This window comes from Aulonocara sp. 'chitande type north' Nkhata Bay, linkage group LG20 (genome assembly GCF_057382095.1).
Source record: "Aulonocara sp. 'chitande type north' Nkhata Bay isolate Kocher_YH1m ecotype deep benthic linkage group LG20, A_spYH_male_GT1.1, whole genome shotgun sequence".
Taxonomy (NCBI): Eukaryota; Metazoa; Chordata; class Actinopteri; order Cichliformes; family Cichlidae; genus Aulonocara; species Aulonocara sp. 'chitande type north' Nkhata Bay.
Genome location: NC_141363.1, coordinates 17,578,482 through 17,603,720, shown reverse-complemented (window position 1 = coordinate 17,603,720; position 25,239 = coordinate 17,578,482). Strand labels below are relative to the sequence as shown.

Sequence of the window (25,239 nt, the reverse complement as noted above, 5' to 3'; positions counted from 1 at the left end):
CTGTCCAGAAGAGCGCAGTCCTAGGAACAGCAAAGATGCTGCGCAGGACCCTCAAGCTCCCAGGCCTCTGGTAGAGGACCCAAGCTCAGCTCACGGAGTGCAGTCAGGGCTCTGAACTAGGAAGCTCACATGCTAAGGAACGACTAATCTGTTGTGACTCTGTCAGATAGTGTTGGGGTTGTGCTTCCAAAAGTGTGTGTTAATGTGTAATGTGTTATACATTATTCATTAGTCAAGGTTAAGATTAGTGAAGCCAGAAAATCAAAACATATTCTGGGCATCTTGAATTCGTTTAATCGGGAGTACAGCCCCTTGATGTGGGTCTCAGGTTCTTTACACTAAGTATCTATTTTTAATGTAGGACTTTCCTATGCTAAATAGTTATTCTTTAATTGGAGCTTTATTTTTATTTGGAACTTGTTTTTTTTAAATTAGTAGTTAGCTCCTGGGCTCTCTTGTCCAAATGATGTCTCTGTGTTGAAACCAGAATTAGCCTGAGCAGCGAAACTAAAACTTCAGCATTTAATGTTTGTTTCTGGTCTTAAAATACAACGTCTCAGTTCACATTAAAATGAGGGTTACTGCCAAAAAGAAAAGGGAAGCATAATCTCACACTGAAATAGTGTAAATTTCCATCCATCACTTCCTGTTGGGGAAATGTGACCATTAAACCAGTTTCGCCTGAGCAGCTAGAACAAATCTAAAATTTCTTGAGCAGTCTTGAAATGATCAGCTGTATTGCACTTCTTTCTTGTTTAGATGGGTTTACATGATACCATAACTACTATCTGACAGTAAGTTAAGGTTCATCAATGAGGTCGATCAATGGAGCACAGCCCTTTTGCATAACGTCCCTAAGAAAACCAAACATTAGATGTAATGCTCTATTTGACTTCTATTACATATTCTATTTCCTGTTATTTGTCCTGTGGTGATTACTAAATTTATTATGGTGCTAAAATATAATTAATCAAACCGGACCAACATTTAAGAATGGAAATTTATTTCAACATCAGTAACAGTACATTCATTAAAAGGTTTCTAACAGTGTAGTATTGTAAAAAAAATACTCTCAACAGCACATCGTCTAGCTTGACAGTTTAAAAGTCAGAACATAGCAGTACACTTACAGTAGGATAGTCAATCACATTTTTTTTAACCAAGAGATGCAAATGGCAGGGAAAGACCACTGACCATTGATAAAATACCATACTTAATGGACTATAATGGCATCAGACACACATAACAGAAACAGGAGAAATCAATATGACAGCATTAGGACTGCAAATCTGGGTTCATACACAGGGACATCTAAAAAATGAAATGAAGGAAAAATAAGTAGATTTGAGATTAGTTGACTCTGCCAGTCCATCCATTTTTATATCAATACAAAATGGACTCAGTAGCTTCACAGTGCTTTATCACAAGAGTTTCTTTAGCTGTCTCTCTGCTTTTAACACTTCCCATCTATCACCCAGCTAAGCAAAGGTTGTTGTCACAGCTGTTAGTGGAAAGTTCATACTTGCAAAATATGTGCTGTCTGAAAATGAGAAAAGAGGAAGAGGAACTTCTTTTACTCTTCGGACTTTCTTTCTTATATTCTTCTAAGTTAGCCACATAAGAGGATTTACGTGTTTTTTTTTTTTTGTTTTTTTAGCCAAGCAGTGACGGGCATGCCAGGACATTTAGACTGAAGTTCTTTAAGCATTAGCAGCGCAGACCGTGTTTTGTTTTGCTCGAAGATGAGGAACAAAAGAGAATTCTGCAGATTTTAGTCTCTTCAGCTGGTCATACACGAGGGTGTTTGGCACTGTGAAAATGGGTTGGTAGATGTTAGAAAATGTTAGAAAATGGTTGACTTTCTAAGCCTGACTGTCAGGCTGTTCAGTTTTCCACCCAGTTGCTAATAGCTGCGATATACCCTGTGCTTACATTAAAATTTCCACTCAGACCACAGCAAATATGAAGATTTTAGCTCCATGGTGACATGTGGAAAAGACTTATTCTGATAAAGAATGTCACATGTTTGTACTATTTGTATTTATTCTTTGTGCACAAATCTTTTTCATCATTTTAGACTTAATACCCTGGTGAAAATGAAACCTTTGTGGTTTACTAACCAAAACCAACAGCCACTTATATAATACTCTGCTAAACATTAAACTTCATATATAACAGCTGGTGAAAAGGGAAGTTGTAGAGCTTTACAGCCCACTGCTCTAAGAAGGAAACATGGCCTGAAAAACCTGAACTAGTTATGACCACAGGGATGTTAAAAATATAACGCGGCAGAAAATGGTGGAGTTTGGGTGAGAAAGTTGCAAATACAAAAGACTGCTACAGTGTGTAGCTCTTTTGAAAAGCACACCTTCTGTCAGAAAGGATGTTTGGTACCAGGTGCCACTTCAGCTTGCTTGACCCAATCTTAACATTAGCCAGTGTCCTATGGAAGTTGGCATACTGCTGCATCCTCACTGTCAGTCAGGGCTTTTGTGTCATGCTTAGTTAAACCCCACTCTCTGGAAACTAATGGAATGAATTCCCTTTGACAGAAGTTTTACTGTGTCTGCTGGATGTTCACAATGCCTATGTTCCTTAGGGGCAGTTGCTGCCCCCAAGTGGACAAAAACTTTAATTTACAGCTGATAAAAACAAAACAAAACAAAAGAATTTTGGCAGAAAAATTCAGTTTAATCAGCAGAAGCCCATTACCAAATAGTCTTTGACGACTGGATCACATGACTACTTGGATGAAAACAGTTGCTTACTGCAGATAATAATAACCCGATGGTGTAGATTCTGTTACTGTAGCAATCTGGAGTTTTTGTTAGAATTTAGCAAGTAAAATATTCATTTTACGGCTCACAACTGCACTGAAAATACAGTTTTGATTTGCCATTCTTATCAGTTTAATATTTAGCCACAGCAGAGAGCTGTTCTAAGGAAATGAAGATCTATACCCACAATGTACTTCCTACCACGCAGAAAGCTGTCTGTGAAAGTAACAGAGAGTTTAGCAGCTAAAGAGTCAGATATTTCCCTTAGCAATATGTGGAGAACCAGAACTAAATCAAAAACTATCCGGCTAGACTCAGAATCAGATTGGCTGATGATGGCTGCACTCTGTTTCTCCCCTCTGTAAATTATACCTGTACTGGCTTGTTGTACTTTTTACTCTGAAATGGTTAATGAAGAGTTCTTGCAAAATTACCAAGTCAGTGTGACATCCTCTTTATCTAGGGCTTTTCCTCTGATCTCATTGTGATTTTGAGCTTCCTCTCCCGATGGTTGTCTGGGGGGAACAAAAACAGAAAGCATTTCAGAGTGCTTTTTTTGTGTGAATGACAAATAACAGAATTAGAACTCAACAGAAAGTAGTAGTTCATGAGAAGGTAATAGGTTTTTAACTTAAAGAGAGGTCGGATCCTAAATCATCAAAAAAACAATCTGGATATGTTGGAAAAAATCTGCTTGTCAGACACAAGTGCAATTGAGAAATACAACCAGTTGTGAAACAACTGGTTGTATTTATGCCATACTCCAACAGGGCGAAAGACAAAGAAAGTAATCATTCTAACTGACATGGTGTCACAGCGGGGTGCGCCGGTGTGTTTTTTGAAACAGGACCCAAAAGCAGATGTGGACGAGGAGTTGCAGGTTTAAACAGAAAGCGATCCTTTATTTGGATGATAGCAGGAGTTAAACATGGAACCCTAAACAAACTAAAAAAAACACTAAGAAACAAATACTATTAAGTTCTATGCCAATGACTAAGCCAATGGTGGCGATAACAGACAACCTGACCACGACATTCAGAAAACAGAGGACTTAAATACACACATGAGGCGATCAGGGGAAGTGGAGACACATGAGAGCACAGCTGACTCAAATGAAACATAATGACAATACAGGGGAGAGTAACACTAACTACAATGAACAAAGAACACCAGACTCTTACAAAATAAAACAGGAAACACTGAGACATAGACATGGAGATAAAACATGACATGAACTTAACATAACCACATAGACATGAAACATAGACGCAGGAACCAGGAAGACTGGGTACAAGGGGAGATGACAGAAATAACTAAGAAATAAGGTCTGAACAGCAACCTAGAAATTAACTAGATTGAAAATGAATACAAAAATACATAAAACTCAAACACTGGGTCACACGACCTAGTACCGTGACACATGGATTAAAAACTATCAACATTTTTTTCAGAAAAGTACTTTTTCTACGTTTTTTACAAAAAAAGTACATTTTTTGTTTGAAACATAGGGTTAAGCTTAAGAGCTGGGGTTGGGGCTATGCCAGGTAACGATTAAAGCAGAAGTTGTACTCTCTGGAAAGTGATAAAATGGTAGCTTACTACCACAGTCTGTTGATCTTTATGATCAAACAGGCTGCATAGTGCAGTAAACACTTATTTCAGCCACTACTACCATATTTGCCTGAGTATGTCTGCACAATTATAAAGACCAACTCTTGGACCATCGCTTTGTACCAAGCTGACCAAAGTATAAAGTTTTCCACTCTATGCCGTAGTAGTGTCTCTTTTTCTTTGTGACAGTTTTCATCACATCTCATCAAAACCCGCATAACATTTGTGGTTTGGCTTTATTCCTGATTTTTCAGGTATGATGACGCATCGGCACACTCTGTAACTGGTTAACTTGCGCTTGAATCCAAGTGCGTATAGTTTAACTCACTTAAATGGTGCATCTAGGGAAACAGCCTTCCCTGCTTTTTTCACAGACACTGCGTCAGATTTGATTTAGATTTTAGAAAACTGAACTGTCAATTCAGTATTGACTTTTCAGAACTACAGAGCTAAAATACCAGAAAAAAAGAGACATAAATGCTCTGCAATCCCTTAGACAGCAGGCGATCTGTTCGCCCTACTCTGACCAAAGTGTACTCTAGTGAAACATCCCTGTTAGATCTCTGGAGAGCTATTTCTAAGAAACCTTTGAAAAAAAGAGAAAAGTATGGCGTAGTGATTAGTATGGAGCCTTATACTGAAGGTGATACAATTTACTATCCACATTGTCTTTTTGTTGTTGTTTGGTCATTTGTTGCTGTGTGTGTTTGTAAATAGATAAAATTAAGACATAAAGGTGACAGTTGTTGAGAAGGTTTTCCATCCATGCATCCATCCATGGCCAATTTAGAATAACTAATTAAACTTTTAATTGATGTATCAATTAAAACTTCCTCCCATAGTTCAAAGATGTGGACTATGGAAAACAACCCACACAGGTACTGAGAGAACATGCAAAATGTATGTACGTCTGTATGGTGTAAGGCAGCACATACAAAACTTATGCACAGGCTGACAGACATAAAACTCTAAAAATATTTAGAAATGCAAAATGTAAACAATGACAAACAACAGCAACAATAATAAAAAAAATAATTCTGTCAATTTATTTAATATAAATTGCCAAGCCAAAGATATGGTGTAAAAAAGGCCGAAAGAACTACATTGATGATGACCTAAACTTAAACCTATCATTTTAGTTCTTTTTGACGTTACTCTCCCATTTTTTCCTAATTATCAAATGTCTTTTCATTATCAAAAGTACTTTTTCTCTGAAATGTAGGGTTAGAATTGGGGCGAGGGGCACAGAAGTCAAAATGTATGTAGACCTCATGAGGTAAAAAAAAGAAAAAAAGAAATCTGCTTAAAGCCCACACTCAAGACAGAGATAACAAAACTGAAGAAAGGAAAAAATATCTGAAAATAAACAGGTGATTACTGCTGTCTGTGTTGGAATCTCTGTCTGCATCTGTCTCCACAGATGCCCTTTTCCTTTTGGAGCCCTGATTGCTTTTGTGTCCTGACCGGTTGGCTTCCTCGTCCTGCTCATCAGAGCTGGTTTCTGGCTCATCTGTCGCCGAAGATGTCTGTTAAAAAGAAAAGGATGCACAATTGTTCACAAAAGAAAGAAGTGTATATAAACTAAAGTCAGCTGTTTTTGATTGTTGTTGTATTTTTTCAATAAAAATTGTAATACAAAATGAGTTAATGTGCTAACAAAACCTTCACGTTCTCTGTTTTGTTTGGGCGAATTACCTTGCCATTTGATGATAAGGAATCTTGCTTTTGTAGAGCTGGGTTCAGAGTCTCCAACACCACTACTGCTACAAAAACATAATAAAAACTATTCACTTGTGCATTGTCAATTTTTAGTAACCTTGGTTTAAAAGCAATATTTGACTGAATTTCAGGAAAAATCACAGAGACATCCTACTTTACCTGGCCGTAATGATAGAGTGAGGATAGGCACCTTCTTCCCCTTGCTTTCATCTGTCTTTCCATTCACCTCCTCTTTCTGATCCTGCTCTCTGACTACCTGCAGGTAGAACATCCCCACACCATGAATTTAATTTGCCCCCTCTTTACTTCAGCCTCTTCTAATTTTATTGTAAGAAGTAGAAGACCTTAAATTACCTTGTGGTTAGGATCCTTGTCAGGTGCTTGCTCTTCTGTCGTTGCACACGATGATGAAGGAATGACAATAGATGAAGATGATGATTCTGCTATGTCTGCAGAAGAATTTGTGTTTACCTCCAATTCAGGGCTCTTTTGAACTCTTGTTCCATCTTGTAAGGCTGAGGATGAATCACTTTTTGGCACTTGACTGGATATGGACTTCCCCCGATCAGATAAGTCCAAAGGCCCATCATTTAACTCTTTTAACCCTTCTTCAGACACCCTCTCAACCTTGGGTAGCAGGTTTTCCTTTTTCTCTGTTTTCTCTGTGGGCTTTGTTTGAATCTCCACATATTCTGGCAGATTTGTCAATCGGAAAACCACAGTTGGCTCTCTGGCAGGGGGCTGAACGCTGCTCTGCTTAGGAAACGGAGGACTAAAAACCTGCCTTCTGGGGCTGGCCTGTTGCCTCATTGGGTTCAAGCTGTGAAAATGTTGTGAGTGTGGATTGGGTGAAGTTTGCACTACTGGATTGGTGCCGGCAGTAATCCAATCAGATGATTCAGATAGAGACCAGCGAAGAGAAGCAGAGTTGCTGTTGATTGCTTGAGGATGTCGGGCGACAGGAGCATGGACAACATGTCTGCCGGGTCGCACATCTCCAGCAGCTGGGACAGAAGATCTCCTAAGCAGAGAATTAGTAGGCATGGAGGAACACTGGTCGAGTCCTTCAACATTTTGAATTCTAAGGTATGAGAAAGAAAGTCAAGTCTGTAGGAAAATCTTTTGGCAGTTAAGGTTTAATTGGTAATGTGATGCAGTACTTATTTTTCTTCAGTAATGATTAGAGCAGAAGCTGCCTCTTGCCTTGTTATAGCTATAATTACTGTAAAAATGGATGAATGGATGGATGGATGGTTGGATGAGGACAGTGGTTCCTAAATGGTTTGGTGTATGAGGCTATGAGGCCGTAACATGTTGCAACAGGTGCACATCATGAATAAAATAACTAATGTGTTAAGGAGCTCCTGTAAAATGAAACCCAACTTCATTTTCACAGTTCTCAGATGGTAAGAATTAGGTTTGTGTGACACATCAATAGCCCCGACTGGGAGCACAAGTATACTGTCCCAAGCCCAAATGTGTTATCTGAGGGAAGATGTTTGCTCAGGCCAGGAAAACTAAAGAGGCCCAAATCTTGGACAACTAAAGTCCCGAATCTTAAGCAGAAGTGGAAAGATTATTTGTTGGATTGGTTGAAAGTGTCAGATAAGGCAGTGGTGGGAGGTTGGGAGGGGGGAGGTTCTATTGCAAAGTAGAATAAACCTTATAAAACAGCAGCAAGACTCTTGTTATTAAAATAAGAAAGGAAAATAAATTGAGCTTAAATTACCCCATACAGATGTTGGCATAATGACTCAATACAAGAACAAAATTGTAGTGGAGTGAATGAGGGAATGTCTGAAAGGTGATGTAGTTGTTCATTTTTGGCAAGTAAAGCATGCAAACTGTAAGTTTTGTGTTCTCCTTAACCTTTATGGATCAATACTGGTGCAGAAATGTGGGAAAGTGTAATATTCAGACTCTATATGTAGAAAAAAGTATTGACTTTGGAGCACATAATCACTAATTTGATGAATCTGCTGTTACTCACAGTACATATCCTCATACAGTGGCAGATTAGCCCATTTCGTGATTTCCTATGTCTTACCTCTTCTCTCCAGCACGAGTCACAAAGTGTTCTTTCTTCCATGACGGCAATGTGAGGGCTGACAATGGAAGAGCATCCTGTTTGAGCAGAGAAGGGCATGCAGCAAAAGAAGTCACCATATTACATTAACCAATGTTTTGTCAGTTCAGAGAACAATTTGAATTATCCTCAAACATTTTTGGTTTATCTAATTTGTAAATGCAAAATCTGTAGCTAGTTAGCTTAGCATAAAGTAAAAAAAAGAAAGAAAATAAACTAAGCTACCTAGGTAGCTGTCTTTGTACCCATCACAGAATAAATAGAATAAGACAAAATATGTTAATATTTAAGGTTGAGGAGAGCTAGGATTTCACTATTTTCAGTCTTTAGCTTACTGTGTGCACTACCTAAAGCAACATTTTGGCTCGATTTTGAGAATAATGCTTTACAGAGGAGACCAGAAAATATAATGTAATCAGTCTGATTCATAGTATTTCATGTGCTAAGCTTGTACAAGTTGCAGGTAAAAGGCAATGGGAACTTCCAGAAAGAAAGGGAACAATCATAAATCTATGATATGAGACTCAATGACGGAGTGTTGTAAAGAAGCAGTGTACATGTGTATAGGCAGCTTCTTATTTAAAGTGTCATTGTTAGTGTGAAAATGGACTAATGGACTTTTCTGTATTTGCTTTTTCATTACTGAGCTGCGTCACCAAGTACAACCTTATATTATCATAATAACCAGCCTATTGCCAAAATGTCCTTTGGAACCTGTAACTAAAATGTTAGCTAAGCTTAAGAAAAACTCCACATAGAGGGGTTAGGTACAACACAGTCTTACAAGTTCCTTCATACAGTATAATGATGGTGATATGAAAGCAACACATTTTTTGACATGTGGCTCTATCAACATCTGTAGCTCAAATGATTTGGAAAATCCACTGAAAACAGACTAATACTGACGGATAAAAAGAAACATAGCTGATCTTTCCCCTCACTCAGTCAGAGCAGATGGCTGACCAAGTGTCTGCTGAATGTCTCTTTTCATTAAAAGGGGGTTCTTCCTCCCCACTACTGCCAAGTGCTCTTTAGTATTGTAGGGGTTTTAATTTGTAATATAAAAGGCTTGAGAAAAATGTTGATGTTAACTGGTGCAGAGGAAAAAAACTAATTACCAATATAAATATAAATAATGATAAATTTAAGCATTCATCTTAATGAAAAAATAATTAAGGTGAACAATACATCTTCTTGTAGGGTTTTATATGTTCAGTGAGAGACTGAAAAGCACCACTGAACGACACAGGAAATCATTCCTGCCTGTGGCCATCTCCCTGCACAACATATCCACTTAACACACTGTTTATGGCAACAGCTACACCCTTTTTGCACATGTTCTTCCTTTTTCAGCTATTTATTAATAAGTGACCTTTATGTATATATATGCCTGTATATATTGTGCTATTCTTAGTTAGTGTATTGTCTGTCTTTGTTAATGGCTGTTTATAATGGAGCACTGTAACGAAAAAGAATTTCCCCTAGGGATCAATAAAGTATTCTGATTCTGATTCTGATTATAACCCATTCATGGTTGGTCAATGGTAAGATGAGGGATGTTTGGCAGTTCTACATCTCTTATTTATCTATCATGTATGCATAGAATCATAGATACAATAATAACACTTGAAAGCTTTTTATGACATCTTAGAGCTAATGTTCCATCACTGGTTACTGGGTAAGTTGTTGTCACTAACAGTGTAATCGTACAAAAAACAACTTAAACATGTGTGTCTTGATTTTAGCAGAAATACATTTTGCTTCTTTTGAGCTCAAATATCATTAAATTCCGTAGAAAAACACAACAAGTTTTAGGTTGTGCCACATGCTTCTCTCATGTAATTCAAATGGCATCACTGTCCCTTAAGATGATGGAAAATAAGCATACATATTTTTCTGGTGGTAATTGTTTCCCATTTGTTCTCTTCACTTTAATATTATTTTAGATCTTATATCTTATTCTTTCATACCTATCTGCAAATTTGGATTATTTACACTTGGTGCTACAAGTTGTGATCTGAATCGTTTTGCTTAATAGAATAGTGCAACTAGCAATTAATTGAATACTGAAATTGATTATTATTCAAAACAAATGTATGATAAAAAATTATGAAAAAACAAACTTACAAACTGGCTTCGGTTGATTCCTCTTAACTGTCTGCCTTCAGTTTCTGTTTGATCAAAGCCAGAAACTGCATGTATTTATTAAGTAAGATGACAGAATATAATCACCACTATTGTTCATTTTTACCTTCAGTTTTCAGTTCGACATCAGGCTTTACTGAAATGTTGCCATCTGCTGGCTTGTTGCTTGGCCTGCTGGTTGTTGTATTGGACAGGATTCCAGATGCGGGTGAAAGGGCAGGGGAAGAGTTGGGCTTGACCTCTGTGGTGGTGCTACTATTAGAAGAGTTGTCACTGTGACCTTTGCTACACAAACACACACACAGGCACAGAATGACGACGGTTTTAAATTTTGTCGTGCATCAAAAAATACAAATATGCCTAAAACAATGTTCCTCATAAACAGAAAATACTAATATAAGATGTATCAGCATTAGTTTTAAATTAAAGATTAGAACAACCATATCGTTAAATAGCATCTACTCACTCAAGTGCTGCTTTTAAGTTTCTGTTTTCATCTTTAAGTTTCTTGTTCTCTTTTTTCAGGTTGTTCATCTCTCCAGCTGCAACACAAGCAAACGACATGATCAGAGTACACATCAATAGAATTGTCCTTAAACAGCATTTTTAGTAGAAAATAAACTGGGGAAACATTAATGGTGTCAAAGGTTAAAGAACAGACAGGAAATTCACTGTAAAGGAGTTTCGTAGAGATGCAAGATGGATAGATGGATTATTGAGTAAGAACAGAATACCAAGTAGAGAGATGTGCTGGAGACTCTGAATCTGGGAGGCTTCAAATTCCTGTTGTCTTCTCTTGGCTACCTCTTGAGTGACCGTACATCTGTCACACAGCCCAGCCCTAAGCCTGCGCAGGCAGGAAGAAGTCACTTAGTAGCACACCTAATAACTAGGCTGATGTGACAGTAGCTCACATTATGCAACAATTGAAATGAGTTTTTTTTCTTTGACAAAACTAAAAACAGCTGTAATTAGTCATTAGTTGGGTTAGTTGGTTTTTGAATTGCCAGTTAACCTAACCTCAAGCATGTCTTTGGATTATGGAAGTAAGCCAGCAGAAGGCACCCCTGTGGAGTGCTGGTTAGGACTGCAGCTTCATAGCAAAATGGTCATGAGTCTAAATCCAGCATGTTGCCTTTCTGTATTAATCAGTCTATATTAATCAATTTACACAAAAACTAGAGAGAACAATTTTATATAACTTACAGTTACAGGTAATTAATAAGTACCTGTTGAATTTTGATGCTAATTTTATGTTATATGCGATCTCTTTCCAATAAAAAGAAATTACCATAAACATTAGATCACTTTTTGTTAGTGAGCAAACAACTTTATTTCTAGTGTTTTATACAAGAAAAGAAAAATGCAATGTAACATTGATACCTGTTTTCCAGAACCTTAATGTTTTCGGTGAGTAATCTGTGTTGTTCTTTCATCTGTTGGTTTCTGGTAAAAAGTTCTTCCATTCTTTTTGTGTCACTATTGACGCAAAAGAACACAAGGTGGTTAGGCTTCAATACTAAAAAAATGTGTTTCAGAAAGATTGTATTTCCTCATAGTTTAAATATTATCGTAAGCTTGTATTTCCGTACCAGCCTACATAATGTTCCTCTTTCCAAGTGAAAGGTAGTTATGTTATAAATGTAAGTTGTATATGCATCATATAGGTTATTATGGAGGTGGATGAAACAATGGTCTTTCATTATGTTACATCTCTCTTTACTTGTGTTCCAGTCACTGAAGCAGTGTAGGTAGTTCATAAGAGAGGTCTGTATCTTCATTCTAAATATTTGACATTCAAGGGCGAGTAGTACTATAGGCAGAAACATGGATGTGCCATGGGGAAACATTGCAGAGCGACTGGTTCAGGATACTACCAAATAAGAAAGAGATTGTGATACAGAAATTGGATCCTTTATCATCTAGTGTAAGTGCCACCACATGGTTATGTTTTTTTTTTGAAACTGCTGTTTTTTATAAATGATGCAGACCAAAATTGCCATTAGATTGGCTAATTTGGAGGTCCCCAAAGTGGGGGGCAGGTCCCTTTGTGGCCAGAGCCATTGCCTGGGGGGGGGGGGGGGGGGGGGGTTTGCAAATATGTTTCCAAACCAACTTCCTTCCAAGCCAAAGACTACAAAATATGATGAAGCATATCTTGCCTTTGGCTTCATCTGCACAAGTGCCAAGGTAGTGATCCCCGGCAGAATTGGTTTCCCTGCGTCAGGAGCACACGCTGGGCTCTCCAAATCACAGACAAACAGTATCCCACAGTTGTTTATGTTTCTGAACCCAGTTTTTCACAGAGGGGCTTCTTTGAGGAAAAAGTATTGATGGCAATCTTGAATATTATTACACAGGAAAAAAACAGCTACACATAAACTAATTACACCATGACGCCTCTGTCTTTCTAAATGGAGGGACAGTAATTGAGTGTGTATATGTAAGCGTGTAAAAACTGCAGAGAGTAGAATTAACAGTAACAGTATTTTGTATATCCGCCGTTCTAGAAATTCATCTCATGTAAACAATAATGTGGAGCACAGCTGATGTGAAAAAAGCACACACCTTTGACATTGCATGACGAACTCCGCATTCATTGTCCACACGTAAACGCAAAAAAGAAATTTTTGAAAATCTCCAACCTGGCAGGAGTTTGAAAAAAATATATCAGTTTTCGGTGATTCGCAACGCTGGTTATGTGTGTTATGTGCGTTTTCAAAAATACCCGTGTAGGTGTGGACATAGCGTAAAAGACTTAATAGTTTATTTTATTGCTATCTGTAATTTATTGCAGTTTATATATGGGTGTGTGTGGTTGGAGAATGTGGGGAAGACCACTGGGCTAATTGATCAATAATGATGCTCACATTAAAACTAAGCAGCTGTCTTTTTAAATACTGCAGTCATATCAATACAATTTGCTGTTTCATTACATGAAGGAACCTTTCAAATACAAGCGCACTCATGCTCACAGGTGTACACGCGGGTGCTCACAGACACAAACTACACCCTTTTTGGCTCCTACCTCAAAGCACACTGTGCGCTGTCAATCCTGCATGCTGCACAATAATATTCAATATTTAGTATTTACTGTTATATTCACACAGATCATCGCGATGATGTTGTTTATTATATTGCTCTGTTTTTTTTTGCTTGTTTTCTCTTTTTTCTTTCTCAACAGGTGATCCAGGTGATTGATAAATGTATTTTTTGTCTGTTTATTTTGTTGGTTTTTGTTTTTTGCCCTTTATCACCATTTCTCTTCCCCGCTGTTTTTCTTTCCCTCTTTCTCCCTTTTCTTTCCCCCAGTCATGTCTGTCCCGTGTGCAGCAAGTGAAAAAAACAAACAAAAAAAACAAACAATAAAAGCAAAGGTGAATCAAATAGACCAATACGGCAAGGCTGGGATGGTCCATTTGGTAAAGTAAATCTGTTTGGCATCTTTCTTTGCCTTTAGACAATAATTCTGATGGCAAAAGAACCAAACGAGACAGGCGAAAAAAGTACATAAATAAATAAACAAATAAAGTGGAAAGTGTTAGGCAGGGCCTTGAGTTTTTCATAATTCTGAATTTCTTTTTGTGATGCTGCATATTTAGCAATGTATTTATTAATTTGTGCAAGAAAATAACAAAAATACTTCACAGAAAAGTACATAAAGTACAGTCACATACATAGTGACATAAATTATTTTGCACATCCTGAAATAAAATGATTGCTGCACCTATCTAGAATACTGAAGGAAATCCATCTTATACAGTGTCATTGTCATGGTCTCCGCTCCTCGACAGCTGACAGCTGTCAGGTGCTTTGTTTTTGTTTCCCTTTCTCTCTCGCCCTCTTCCATTCTCTCTTTCTCCTGCCGGGGCGGAGCTCAGTATGGGCTCCTGCCCCTGGCCTACACACCTGGAGGTGATCAGCACATCTGTTGCTGATCATAAGAGATTGGAACCCTTCTTAAGAGGGCGAGTCTGCTCTACTCGTCGCTGGATCGTTGAGCCATCAGCGTCAGTCGTCCTGTATTTTGTAAAGTCAGTTTGTGAGCCTGTCTGAACCAGGAAACTAATGTTTTTTTTCTGCCTGTGTATAGATCGCCTCTGGACCTGTTCTTTCCCTGTGCATGGCGACTGAACGGAAGCAAGAGAGATAAAGGAAAGGAGAGGAGATGTGCGAGGGCTGAATGAAAACCTTCCCTTCCTGGACTCCTGCCTCTTTCACTCCTGGACCCTGGAACCCCGGCCCCTTTTCCCCTTGACATCACTATATGTATATATGAATTCCACTGTAGAGGAACACTACAAATAAATGCACCTTTTGAAGACACGAGTGGTCTGCGCGTGAGTCCGATCTACAAAACTTGACAGTCATGTTATGATTTTCAATGACTTAAACATCAGTATGCATTGAAAGAACATTGGAAGAAGAAATAGAGGTAAACTATGATGGCTTAACTTCAAATGAGAATAAGGAGCAGAATGGAGCAAAGTAATAAACTATTTCAATACCGGTCATAGTGAAAGATCAGGAGATGTTTACCAAGTTAGCAGGATTGTTTAGGTTCACCACATGAAAAATCAAATTCAATAAAATTAGTGCTCTAATGTTGCATATGTTAGTTATGGCTGGGTTATACCCCCAAGCAGTCAATGCATTGATGCCAGTGCTATGTTTTTGTTATCTATAACATTTTGCAGTGTGGACCTTTCTACTTATGTTTTAGCTAACTAGAACCCTCAGCAGCTTACCAGCCACATGGAAACATTTCTTGTTTTCTTTAAATTTAACGCCTGTGTGTTTTAATGCAAAGAAACTGCAGAAACATAATTGTTCCTTGTTAATATTTGTCGTCATGTAATAACGTAGATATAGTGTTGTTTTGTGTTGCACCATGTGTTGATAGAGTACTGATTTAACATTAATAGTGTGTTGTATTTTCACTGACTGGCTCAAAAAATATATTTGAATTCTATTAAATATTCCACATGTGCACTGCATCCAACATGATCATTATTTGAAAGCCTTTGTTGGAAGACACAGTTTTGTCAACTGTGCTAATTGTGAGCTAAAATCCACAAATATTAATGATTTCTGTTTCTTTTTATTAAACGAGTCATTGTCTTTACTTTTGTTTAATGTTACTATTTACAGCTTCAGAAATGTAAGGTTGAACATTACAAAAATGTTGTATAATTTTTTTTTAATGTTGATGTGAATTTATATTTACAAACTCTTTTTATTAAGTAACCTAATGTAGATATAAGAAAATAAGAAATCCATGTGAGGCAATTCCTCCAACGCCTACTGGAAAGTAGGCTATATGTGAAGGGGGAGAAGTGTGAATTTCATGTGGACTTGGTGGCCTTTCTGGGGTACTGTCAAGGCCCAGCGGCACGAGGGAACAGAGATGGACACAGGTGCAGAAACCAACCCGGAAGCGAGACGATAAGGGAACAAAGGATTTATTTCCGCCCACAGGCAAACACAAGCAAGAAAACTACGCGCCACTAGTGTGGTGGCGTAGGATAATCTAAGATAACGGAGGGTGACCTAGACACCTCTAGGAGACGGCTGAACAGCAGAGGCAGCGGGGAGGTGGAAACAGGACTAGGTAGGGGCCGGGGCATTGGTTTCAGGGGGAGGTGACAGGTGGGGCGGAAGGCGTGGTCGTGGTCGAAGCGGTCGAGGCGTGGGGAGGCAGGCAAGTGAGTGGTGGGCCGCCAGGCCACGTCGTATCAGCAGCAAGCGGCCCAGGTCCAGGAAGGCGGGAGTGAGGGAGACAAGACCTCCACTCCAGATGCTACCTATGGGGATAGCAGATACTCAGGCGATGAATGGTTGAGAGCGCAGGTCTGATATACTGCCGGAATAATTGCTCACAGGTGGTCAGCCAGGGAGGAGCAACCGAACTCCGCCTAAAGGAGGAGGGGCCGCTGTTGGAGACCTGCAGGTACCCATCCAGACCATGACAGGTATATTATTGAGCAGGGGAACCTGAATCCTGACGCAGTAAAGATACAAGCTGTGCTTGAATGGCCCGAATCCACTAACTGCCGACAGCTCCAGTGGTTTTTCTCGTTTGCCAATTTTTGTTGCTGGTTTATAAGGGACTCTAGCAAAATCGCTCTACTAGATTCTAGTATACTTCTCCCAAAGTTTCCTTTCAGTGGGTTCAGCCTGTTCGAAAAGCCTTCTCCCATCTCAAGGAGTGGTTTCCCATGGCTCCCATTGTACGACAGCCAGATCTCAGTCCTCAAGTCATGAACTAGGTGGATGCATCAGACTGTTACAATAGAGAAACGGTAAGCTCCACCCATGGGATTTTTACGCTCATCATCTCTCCCCAGCAAGCAATTATGACATCAGAGATGGGGAGTTTCTTGCCATTAAGCTCGCCCTGGAGGAATGGAGACATTGGCTTGAAGGCACTGCACAGCCATTTAGCGTTTGAACTAACCACAAAAACATGGAGTACCAAAAGGTTTAACTCTCGACAGGCCAGGTGGGCACTGTTCTTTACCTGCTTTAATTTTTCTATCACTTACAGATCTGGCTCGTGGAATGTGAAACTGGATGCCTCCGCAGGATCTGATCCCTGATCCTGAAGCCGCCTCTTGCTCGGTTGGAGCAGTAACTTGGGAGATCGAGTCAATTATGTGGGAGGCACAAGAAACTAACCCCAACCCTGGGTCTGGCCCACACAGCACATTTTACCTGCCACCCTGGGGTCCAGCGCTACTTCTGGTAGCCCACACTGGCAAAGGACACCAGGGAATATGTGACCGCCTGCATCACCTGTGCTCCAAACAAACTTTCCAAGCAGTCTCCGTCCGGATTACTTCAGCCTCTTCCCAAGCCTGGCCGACCGTGGTCCCACATCTCTCTCGATTTCATCACTGGGCTGCCACCCTCCGCAGGTAACACCACTATTCTGACAATAATCGACTGGTTTTCCAAAGCTGCCCACTTTGTCGCCCTCCCAAAGCTCTCCACAGCCATAGAAATGGCTCAGCTGCTCACCACACACGTGTTCAGCTCCATGGCATTCCAGAGGACATCGTCTCAGACCGAGGACCCCAATTTAACTCTCGGGTATGGAGGGAGTTCTGCTCCACCCTGGGCGCAAAGGTCAGTCTATCTTCTGGTTGTCACCCCCAGAGGAGACAGAGTGGACCAATCAAGAAATGGAGGCTGCTCTATCGTCGTTTCTCAAAACCAAGCCGCCTAGAGTGAACAACTGCCGTGGCTCTTGTATGAACACAATAGCCTCCCATCTGCCACGGGGATGTCGCCCTTTGAAGCATTCCTGGGGGTCCAACCTCCCCCTGTTCTCGGAAATAGGAGCACAGGGTCACCTCTGTGCAGCATAACCTCTGCCGGTGCCGCTGCGCTTGGTGAGCCACTTGGGCCGCCTTGCTCCAGAGCAGATTCCCTGGAACCGGCCTGTAACCCCTGTTTCCCTGGATGCCTGAACGTGAGTGTGACAGTCTGGCAAAACGTGTCAATACAGAGGGGAGAGGATCTCAGGAGCACAGTGAGTGAGCAGAAAGCAGAGTGAGAGGAATGAAGCGAGTGGAACACCTTTTTCCCTGTCTACCCATGGACCCCTGGAACTATTCCCCCCACCTTGTATATATTGCACGTGGTGTTGAAAAATAAAGAACTCAGTGTGTGCCTGAGAATGACCTGCCAGTTAACAAAAATGTATGTATGAACATTATATATTTATATGTTAAAGTGTCTCAAGACAAGTAGATAGAGCATTTTAAGGGGGGGAAAAAAAAGAATAAAAGTCACATTTTTGAATATATCACCACACAATCAGCCATACTTTTGAAAAATCACAAAAATAAACAAATAAACTGCATAAACAAATACATATACGAATATTTTGTTTTTTTTAAAAGAAAAAGTTCTCTTTACTTACTTTTCCACAGAAATTAAGCAAATATTTTGTGAGTCATTATCTCACAGAATAACTTGTTGCAACATGAGCTTCCTTCCAAGTTTGTGAAATGTGATGTTTGCGGGGGGCATAGGACCAGCATGCCTACCTGTCTGATTACCTGCCTGTCTAGTCAACAAAGACTTGAGGCCTACTCTGGATGAACCTTTTTATACATATTTTCAGCACTGTCTAAATGTGATTGCCCATATCACAATGACTCACCAGCCTTTCTTGTTGGACAGCTCTTGAACTTTCACCTGCCATCCTTGAAGAAAAAAATATAAAAGACCTTTTAAGGAGCACATGTGTTGGAATTATCTTATGGAACTCTTGGATACCCATTGCAATCATTTAATTTTTTTTTATTCCACTTACCTTCTAGTTCTCGCTCGTGGACCTCCTTCAGTTTGTGGAGGAGGTCATTGAAACACTCCATTTCTACAGCAATCACCTTTGCACAGAACATGCAAGATTTTAGTTAGTTAGAGTTGTTAATTTTAGCTATTTTTTATGAATAACATAACACATTCTAAATCGAATGTTTTTAACTAAAACTTTACTAAAACAGTAAAACAAGTCAGTTGAAGTGCACAGGCGTTATAGCCGGAGGACTTTCTGTGCATGTGAGAACTGAGCATAGGACACTTTGTTGTTATTCACATGTGGGAGCAAATTCTTACTTATTTCAGGTCTGATTAAAACTAGTTCAACCGGTCCTGCGAGGCATGGGATTTAGTTCTGCAGTATGTGTTTCTAGTATATGAAAAACAGCCTTGAAACTTTTGAGTGCTCATGTACTTGCAATAACTTACAGTTTTACCACTGTAAATACTTTGTAAACAACAAGTGATACTAATACATATTGCTTTTTTGGGGAACTTAATTCTTCATCATTAGGGTTTTGTAGACATTATACCATTTCGTCTTGGTTCAGTTCTGGTTCCTGAAATGCACCAAACTAAAGAAGTATGACCTCAATGACAGAGAGACTACACAAAAATATATTCCATGATTGGAAAAGAGTAGGGAAGGTCATAAACCTACATAGCTATGCCAATGAATACGTTGAATTTGTCTGTTGAGTTTACTGAGTAATCAAAGACCTATTATTAATGTAGTTCAAATACGTATGCCTCCATTTTTATGTATACTTAACTACTCACACTATAGTGTGACACTAGTGCGACATACTTTGACATAGTGTCACACTACTCACACTATAACAGTTTTGGGGTGGTGTATTTGACCCTCCTTTAATCAGAGCCATACCCTTTTTCTTTTATCATGACTATTGTGAAGGCGCATGGTAATATATACACTTGGCCTTTGAGGGTTTATCTATAGTAAGTGTATGCTGTCAGTCCACTGTTTACCTCAGCTGTCAGTATGTGTCCACATCTATTTAGTCTTCAGGAAGCTGTAAAACTTTGTGAAAGGAGTCATTGAAGCTCACTTCTGTTCCGTGACAGTGATACTGATATTTGTTGTTTAGGACCTTCTCTTGGTAAGCACTGCTTTTCCACTGTTAGCTGCTGGTATCCAGTGTTAGTGGTGCTTTCTATGAGTGGATCAAACATAGGTGGGCTTGGACACTTAATGAATAAACTCGTATATGAAGCCATTCAGCCTGAGCTGTCCCTCTGATATACTCGTTTCTAGTACTGTCCATCCTGGTTACTACCACATGAAAACCTTAAAAAACCTTCAAGTCTGCCGCATCCAGCTCTGCTTCCTATTTTTCTTTTGTCAGTGCCAGCGTCTCTAAACCATACATCAGAGCATGACTCAGCAGTGTCTTATAAACGTTCCCTTTCACTCTCACTCCTGCGCTTCTATTGCAAATCAACACCTCTCCAGACTCTGCTCTCACCACAGATCACAATGCCATCTGCAAATATCATAGACCCCAGAAAACTCTTTCTGCCATATTGCTGCTCACTGATTGTCACCAATTTTCCTAACATAGCTTCAACAACTCTGCCCCATGGCTTCATTTCATTTAAATTTTCATGGTGCAATGTAATTTTAGCATTAGTAGCATTAGCATACTAGACTTCTCTGGAGTAGCTGTAGATTAACTTTTGTGTGAAGAATTTCGTAGTTTATAAAACTACCAAGTAATTTCCCCAACACATGAACTCAGAGATTTCTTACCTTACACATTCACTTTATATTATGAACAGTATGTGAATTATTAGATGTTAGCACTGGTTATCTCTGGTTATATTTTTGTGATAGGTTACAAAAGTTAGCTTAGCTAGATATTTAGCTTTTTATGAAACATGATAGGGAGGTCATTGTAAAAGGTTCTGAAAAAAAAAACTGACCAAGAAAAGTTACTCGGGTGGTGGGTCATAGCCTCTGTGTTTGAAGAGCATTTTTTTAATGGCCAGCAAGAATCGATGTCTTTAGTACAAAAACAGATGTCGATTATGTATTAAATTAGATTGTGATCTCAGTTACCTATTTTAAGTCTTCTTTAATATAACGTAGTATTGATTTTTGTACATGATGCTCCTATTAAGAGTATGAAACATAATAAAGCAGTTTGTGTATGCTTTAGTGCGTGGCTATGGTGGCTGTAGATCGGGAGCAGGTCATCTACTGATCGAAATGTTAGTGGTTCAATTCCTGGCTCCCCCAGTCTGCATGCCAAGTGTCCTTGGGGAAGATACTAACCCCAAGTTGCTCTCTAATGCATTAATCATTAATCAGAGTATGAACGTTGCTTTTTGTACGGCTATTTCCGTCATTTCCTTGCCTAAAAATGGCGGTCTTGATTTTTGTGAAGGAATCGCTCTCATGACTCACTGAGTGAAGTCACTGCCAATTGGTGGCATGCAGTCTGTGGATGTGACTTTTTCGGATGGTCTCCGACTATTTGGAGCTGAATAGGTACTCAAAAAGTACCTTGTACCAGGTGCCACCACTTTAAAAACCAAGTCGAGCTGAGCCAAGTAGGTGGAAATGGGCTCAACTTCTTAGATTTGCTGGGTTAAAGTCAAGTTTTCTGTATCATCAAAGCTGGTTCCTTTTTTACCTGGCTAAATCACCCTGGTTTCTAATGCTGAACGCATGAACTGGTCAAAAGCTGGTTATGTTCTAAGTTTCAGTTTAAAATTGTCTGGAACTGCCATGTTTTAATTAATTATTTTTTTGTGCAGCATGTCTGAAGTTTGATTTAGTTATAGATTCCCTGCTGTAGGAGCACTTTTTAAAAATGCAACTTGATAAGCCGTACCTGATTAAAATGAGGTAAATGAAGCTCAGCTGTAATGTTACAGCTGCATACAGGAGTTTGTATGCAGTCTGTTGGTGATGCATAAAATATATAAATGATTTTAAAGTTGCAGAGGTCTAATGTACAACAACCACATTGGAAATAAATATGCAGCGTTAAAAAGTTTACAGTTTTTTATTGCTCTGTGCTCTAAATCCCAAGATAAACACATCGCTGCAACATTACTTTATTTGTCAAAGTGTTGCAATTAACTATTATGTTTGTTCTTTTTATCATCATTTAATTACCATCTGATTGGCGTAGGCAGCACTTATAGGGATCATGTTGTGCAGAAGCTCTTTTTGATGTGACAGTGCCTGAAGCAAAAAGCTGAACAGTGAAACCAACAACTATGACTGCAATACCCGTTACCTCTGACTAGAGTTTTAGGTTTTGTCAAGTCATGTTATGAAAGTCAGATAAGAAAGCCTGACTATGTAAATTTACTTTGTAGTAAATTTACTCAGGTCACCACTAACCTGTCTATCATAGGGTTAGGGTTAGGTAAATGTACACATCTTTTTATAGAATATTTGCCCCTTTGACCACATAAATGGAATGAAAGCTATTAACTGACAAAATGAGATGCTCATCTTTTGGCTGAAACAAAAGTCAGACTTAAACTTGAAAGGACAGAAGAGATAGCTACCTATACATACTTGTCTAGGTGGCTATCTCTTCTGTCCTTTCAAAAAAGTTTCCTGATATTTTTGATGGAATTCAAAGCTGACATGCTGCAAACTAAGTTTAAAAACAAATTTCCTTTTGCCATCAATCTGCATATCCCAACATTTTCATATAATCTTTTTATTTCCAGTATAGCACAGTTCCTTGAGGCCTAGGGCATCATTAGCAATGACCCCAATTCAAACTCCATCGGCTATTTAAATATGACATTTTCTTTCAAAAAGAAGTTCTCCTGAGTCTTGGCAACCAAGAAACAAAGAAAGCAGTCATGGCAAGTGACATAGATCAAAATCCATTTACATTAAAAAACAAACAAACAAAAATCAAACCTTTAGCTTGAGTCTAAGATCTTAAAGCATTAAAACAAAAACAAATACGTCAGTTTGGTTATCCTTGATTTGATGAAGAGTCTGTTGGTATCTTCTTCCAGTTCCTTGTAAAAATTTGGTTTGCTTTCCTCGGTTGTCTGATGATTTAAAACGGATGCATTTAAAGGACTCTGTTGTCCAGCAGACATTCGGCTCTCCCTCTGCTTATTCATTTAATAATACAAAAACCCTAGCCTTAGACCTGGGACCTTAACAAAAACCCTATTATCAAACCCATTTTTCATACCACAATTTACCTCACTGCATTTTACTGGCACAGTGAGTGTGAAAAGATTTAACATGAATCATACAAGTTTGCATATTTATGCAGATGCATAGACATGATCGCTAACAGCACAAATACTGTGATTTAGCATTTTGATCGGCGTGGATTCGGCTCTCTCAACGTGTCAGGATATGTTAGGCAACTGGCTGTTCACATCACCTCAGCAGAGCAAGAAAAGACCTGTCTGCTTTTATGTTCCTGCTCTGCTATCGGTAGATCATTATTCACTCTTACACATACACACACACACACACACACACACACACACACACACCCCTACATGCACACACCTACGCATGCATGTAAACACACACACACACACACACACACACACACACACACACACACACACACACAAATTATTATTTATGAAATTACACTGAATTTCCAGGCTACTAGCTCTGACGAGCTAACTGCATCACACGTTTCTGACTGTTGACAGAAGCATTAGCACGTTATGTGCAAACACGTAGTTCTAGATGGCACACACCTTAAGAGAGAGATAAAGAGCACACTGGAGGCACATTTCACTACTGCAGCTTTAACACAGGGATTAAAAACACCTCCCATCAGCACAGGACATTTTCTGTTCAAAACCAGAGGTGAGCTGTGTGTGTGTGTGTGAGAGAGACAGGAAGTTTTGTGGTTCAGTCCTCAGTCACTGCTGTCGCACAATGTCAGCTGATGCTGTTCGAAACAAATAAGAGCAGGCAGGGTTTCTGCTTGCTAAGCTAGCTTTAACCGTGCATGTAATAAGACCATATACTTAGATTGAACTAATTCTGAATGATTACAGAGACATTTTAATTCAAGACCACAAAGCTTCTAAATACATATCTTTTCTCTGAACTCCTAAAATAAACCCTAGAGGTGTCCTTATGAAAGAACCCTGTGCCTTTGTATTTATTTATATTTATGGGTTGTAAATGAATACATTGTGTAACACAATGTGAAGTAAATGTGTAATTGCCCCCAAAGTAAGGTCATGATTGTTTCCTGTTCTCTGTGTTGGCTCAATCCCTGCCAAAGCCGCTCACTTGTCAGCAAGTCTATCCTCGTCCTCAGGCAACAACTCAGAGCCAAATCAATTCCCACTTACCAAAACAGCCAGTGACTGCCTCTCTCTCAGCCGCCAACGCTTCTTTTCCACAGCTGGACGTAGTGAAATGCAGGCGGCGGGAGACCAAGTGTGATAAAGAAAAGAATGAGAATAGAATGAGTTGAAAGAGAACGCCCCACATACACCCTCCTCCTCTTCACACTCTGCCTCTATCTCTTCTCTCCACCCCAGAAAACCGGTCAGGGCGGTCGTCCCCTTGAGGAGCAGAAACAGAGAGGCCTGGGCAAGTTCTCCCTTGATATTCCTGTTCTGCTGAAATCCCACATAACCGGCTAAACCGGTCCCCTAAAGCCCTGTGGTAATAGAGGGACAACTAACTCGAGAACAGAAATGTCCAATGCAGACACCTGCGGTTGTATATTTAAAGCAGAAGTCAGAGACTTGAGAGTTTTTATACAAATAAACAGGAAAAAAAAGGCATGGTTCGTAAGCATAGCATAGCAGGTTGTTAGTATAGCAGAACCTGTAAATGAACTTCTTAACAGCTGTATGGAAGTTTGATCAGTCTGCAGTGTCCATTGTTCTAACTTCGATGTTGAATGGTGCCTTTGTGAATGACACATGGGCAGCTGTGTGTGTGAAGTGAGCAGCAGGGTGTGGTGGACTCATTGACAGTGGTACTGGTATGTAAATTCGATGGCAAACAACAGACAATAGCGAAGGCCCATGTGTCGTCTCGGAAACTAGATGCGATGCCACTTCCTGATTCCCAAACCAGATTCCTTATGACTGGCCTGACTGGGTTACGATGGATATCTTCATCAACGTCGTCATCATTGTCAAGTTTCTCTTCCTACAAGCTGCCACTCCTGCAGCCCCAGGTACCATAAATATCAACATGTAACACTTAACACTGATTTCTGTTGTCCGTTTTCAATAATATACACTGCAGCCACATGTGGTGGTGCCTTTAAAACTCTTGATTTTTAATCATTTCAGTGAAAGTTTTCTGGAGAAAACCACAATGCAAACCTAAATTTTAATTAAGGCCTGTAAACTTGGATGACTAATGCTGACATTTAGCTCATTCATACTCATACTGAAAACGTAACCCATCTGCATGCAGAGCAGTGTTGTCATGCTTGGTAGCTTGGTAACTGACAGAAACATTCATACTCACTGTTGTTCCATTTTTATCAAACATCAGCATGTACATCCATTCAAATCAACAGTTGGCCCAGAAGAAGGTACAAAAAGCTATCCTCAAATCTA

At 39.4% G+C, this 25,239-nt stretch overlaps 1 protein-coding gene across 7 annotated transcripts; it reads right to left on the bottom strand.

Annotated features, from left to right (window-relative positions):
- Positions 1 to 992: 992 nt before the first annotated feature.
- rbbp8nl (RBBP8 N-terminal like) lies at positions 993 to 24,147 on the bottom strand. 7 transcript variants are annotated; one of them, XM_086277603.1, is made up of 15 exons: positions 24,007 to 24,147; positions 18,662 to 18,737; positions 18,509 to 18,551; positions 11,722 to 11,817; positions 11,073 to 11,185; positions 10,805 to 10,880; positions 10,445 to 10,623; positions 10,321 to 10,364; positions 8,155 to 8,231; positions 6,462 to 7,188; positions 6,267 to 6,363; positions 6,084 to 6,151; positions 5,767 to 5,914; positions 3,212 to 3,292; positions 993 to 1,810 (listed from the first exon to the last, which is right to left on the bottom strand). In XM_086277603.1, exons 2-14 carry the CDS (start codon positions 18,720 to 18,722, stop codon positions 3,237 to 3,239), a joined length of 1,785 nt encoding a protein of 594 aa, XP_086133729.1. In that variant the 5' UTR covers positions 18,723 to 18,737; positions 24,007 to 24,147; the 3' UTR covers positions 993 to 1,810; positions 3,212 to 3,236. The 7 variants fall into 7 exon arrangements, with proteins under 7 accessions (XP_086133729.1, XP_086133730.1, XP_086133728.1 ...); XM_086277604.1 differs by having other exon boundaries at positions 993 to 1,311; XM_086277602.1 differs by having other exon boundaries at positions 993 to 3,292.
- Between the last annotated feature and the right edge of the window lie 1,092 nt (positions 24,148 to 25,239).

Coding starts and splice junctions, on each gene's coding strand:
- rbbp8nl (XM_086277602.1), bottom strand. CDS start 18,722: ATGGAGTGTTTCAATGACCTCCTCCACAAACTGAAGGAGGTCCACGAG. Junction 18,552..18,661: donor CCACGAGCGAGAACTAGAAG/GTAAGTGGAATA, acceptor TTTTTCTTCAAG/GATGGCAGGTGAAAGTTCAA. Junction 10,881..11,072: donor CCAGCACATCTCTCTACTTG/GTATTCTGTTCT, acceptor CTTGTGTTGCAG/CTGGAGAGATGAACAACCTG.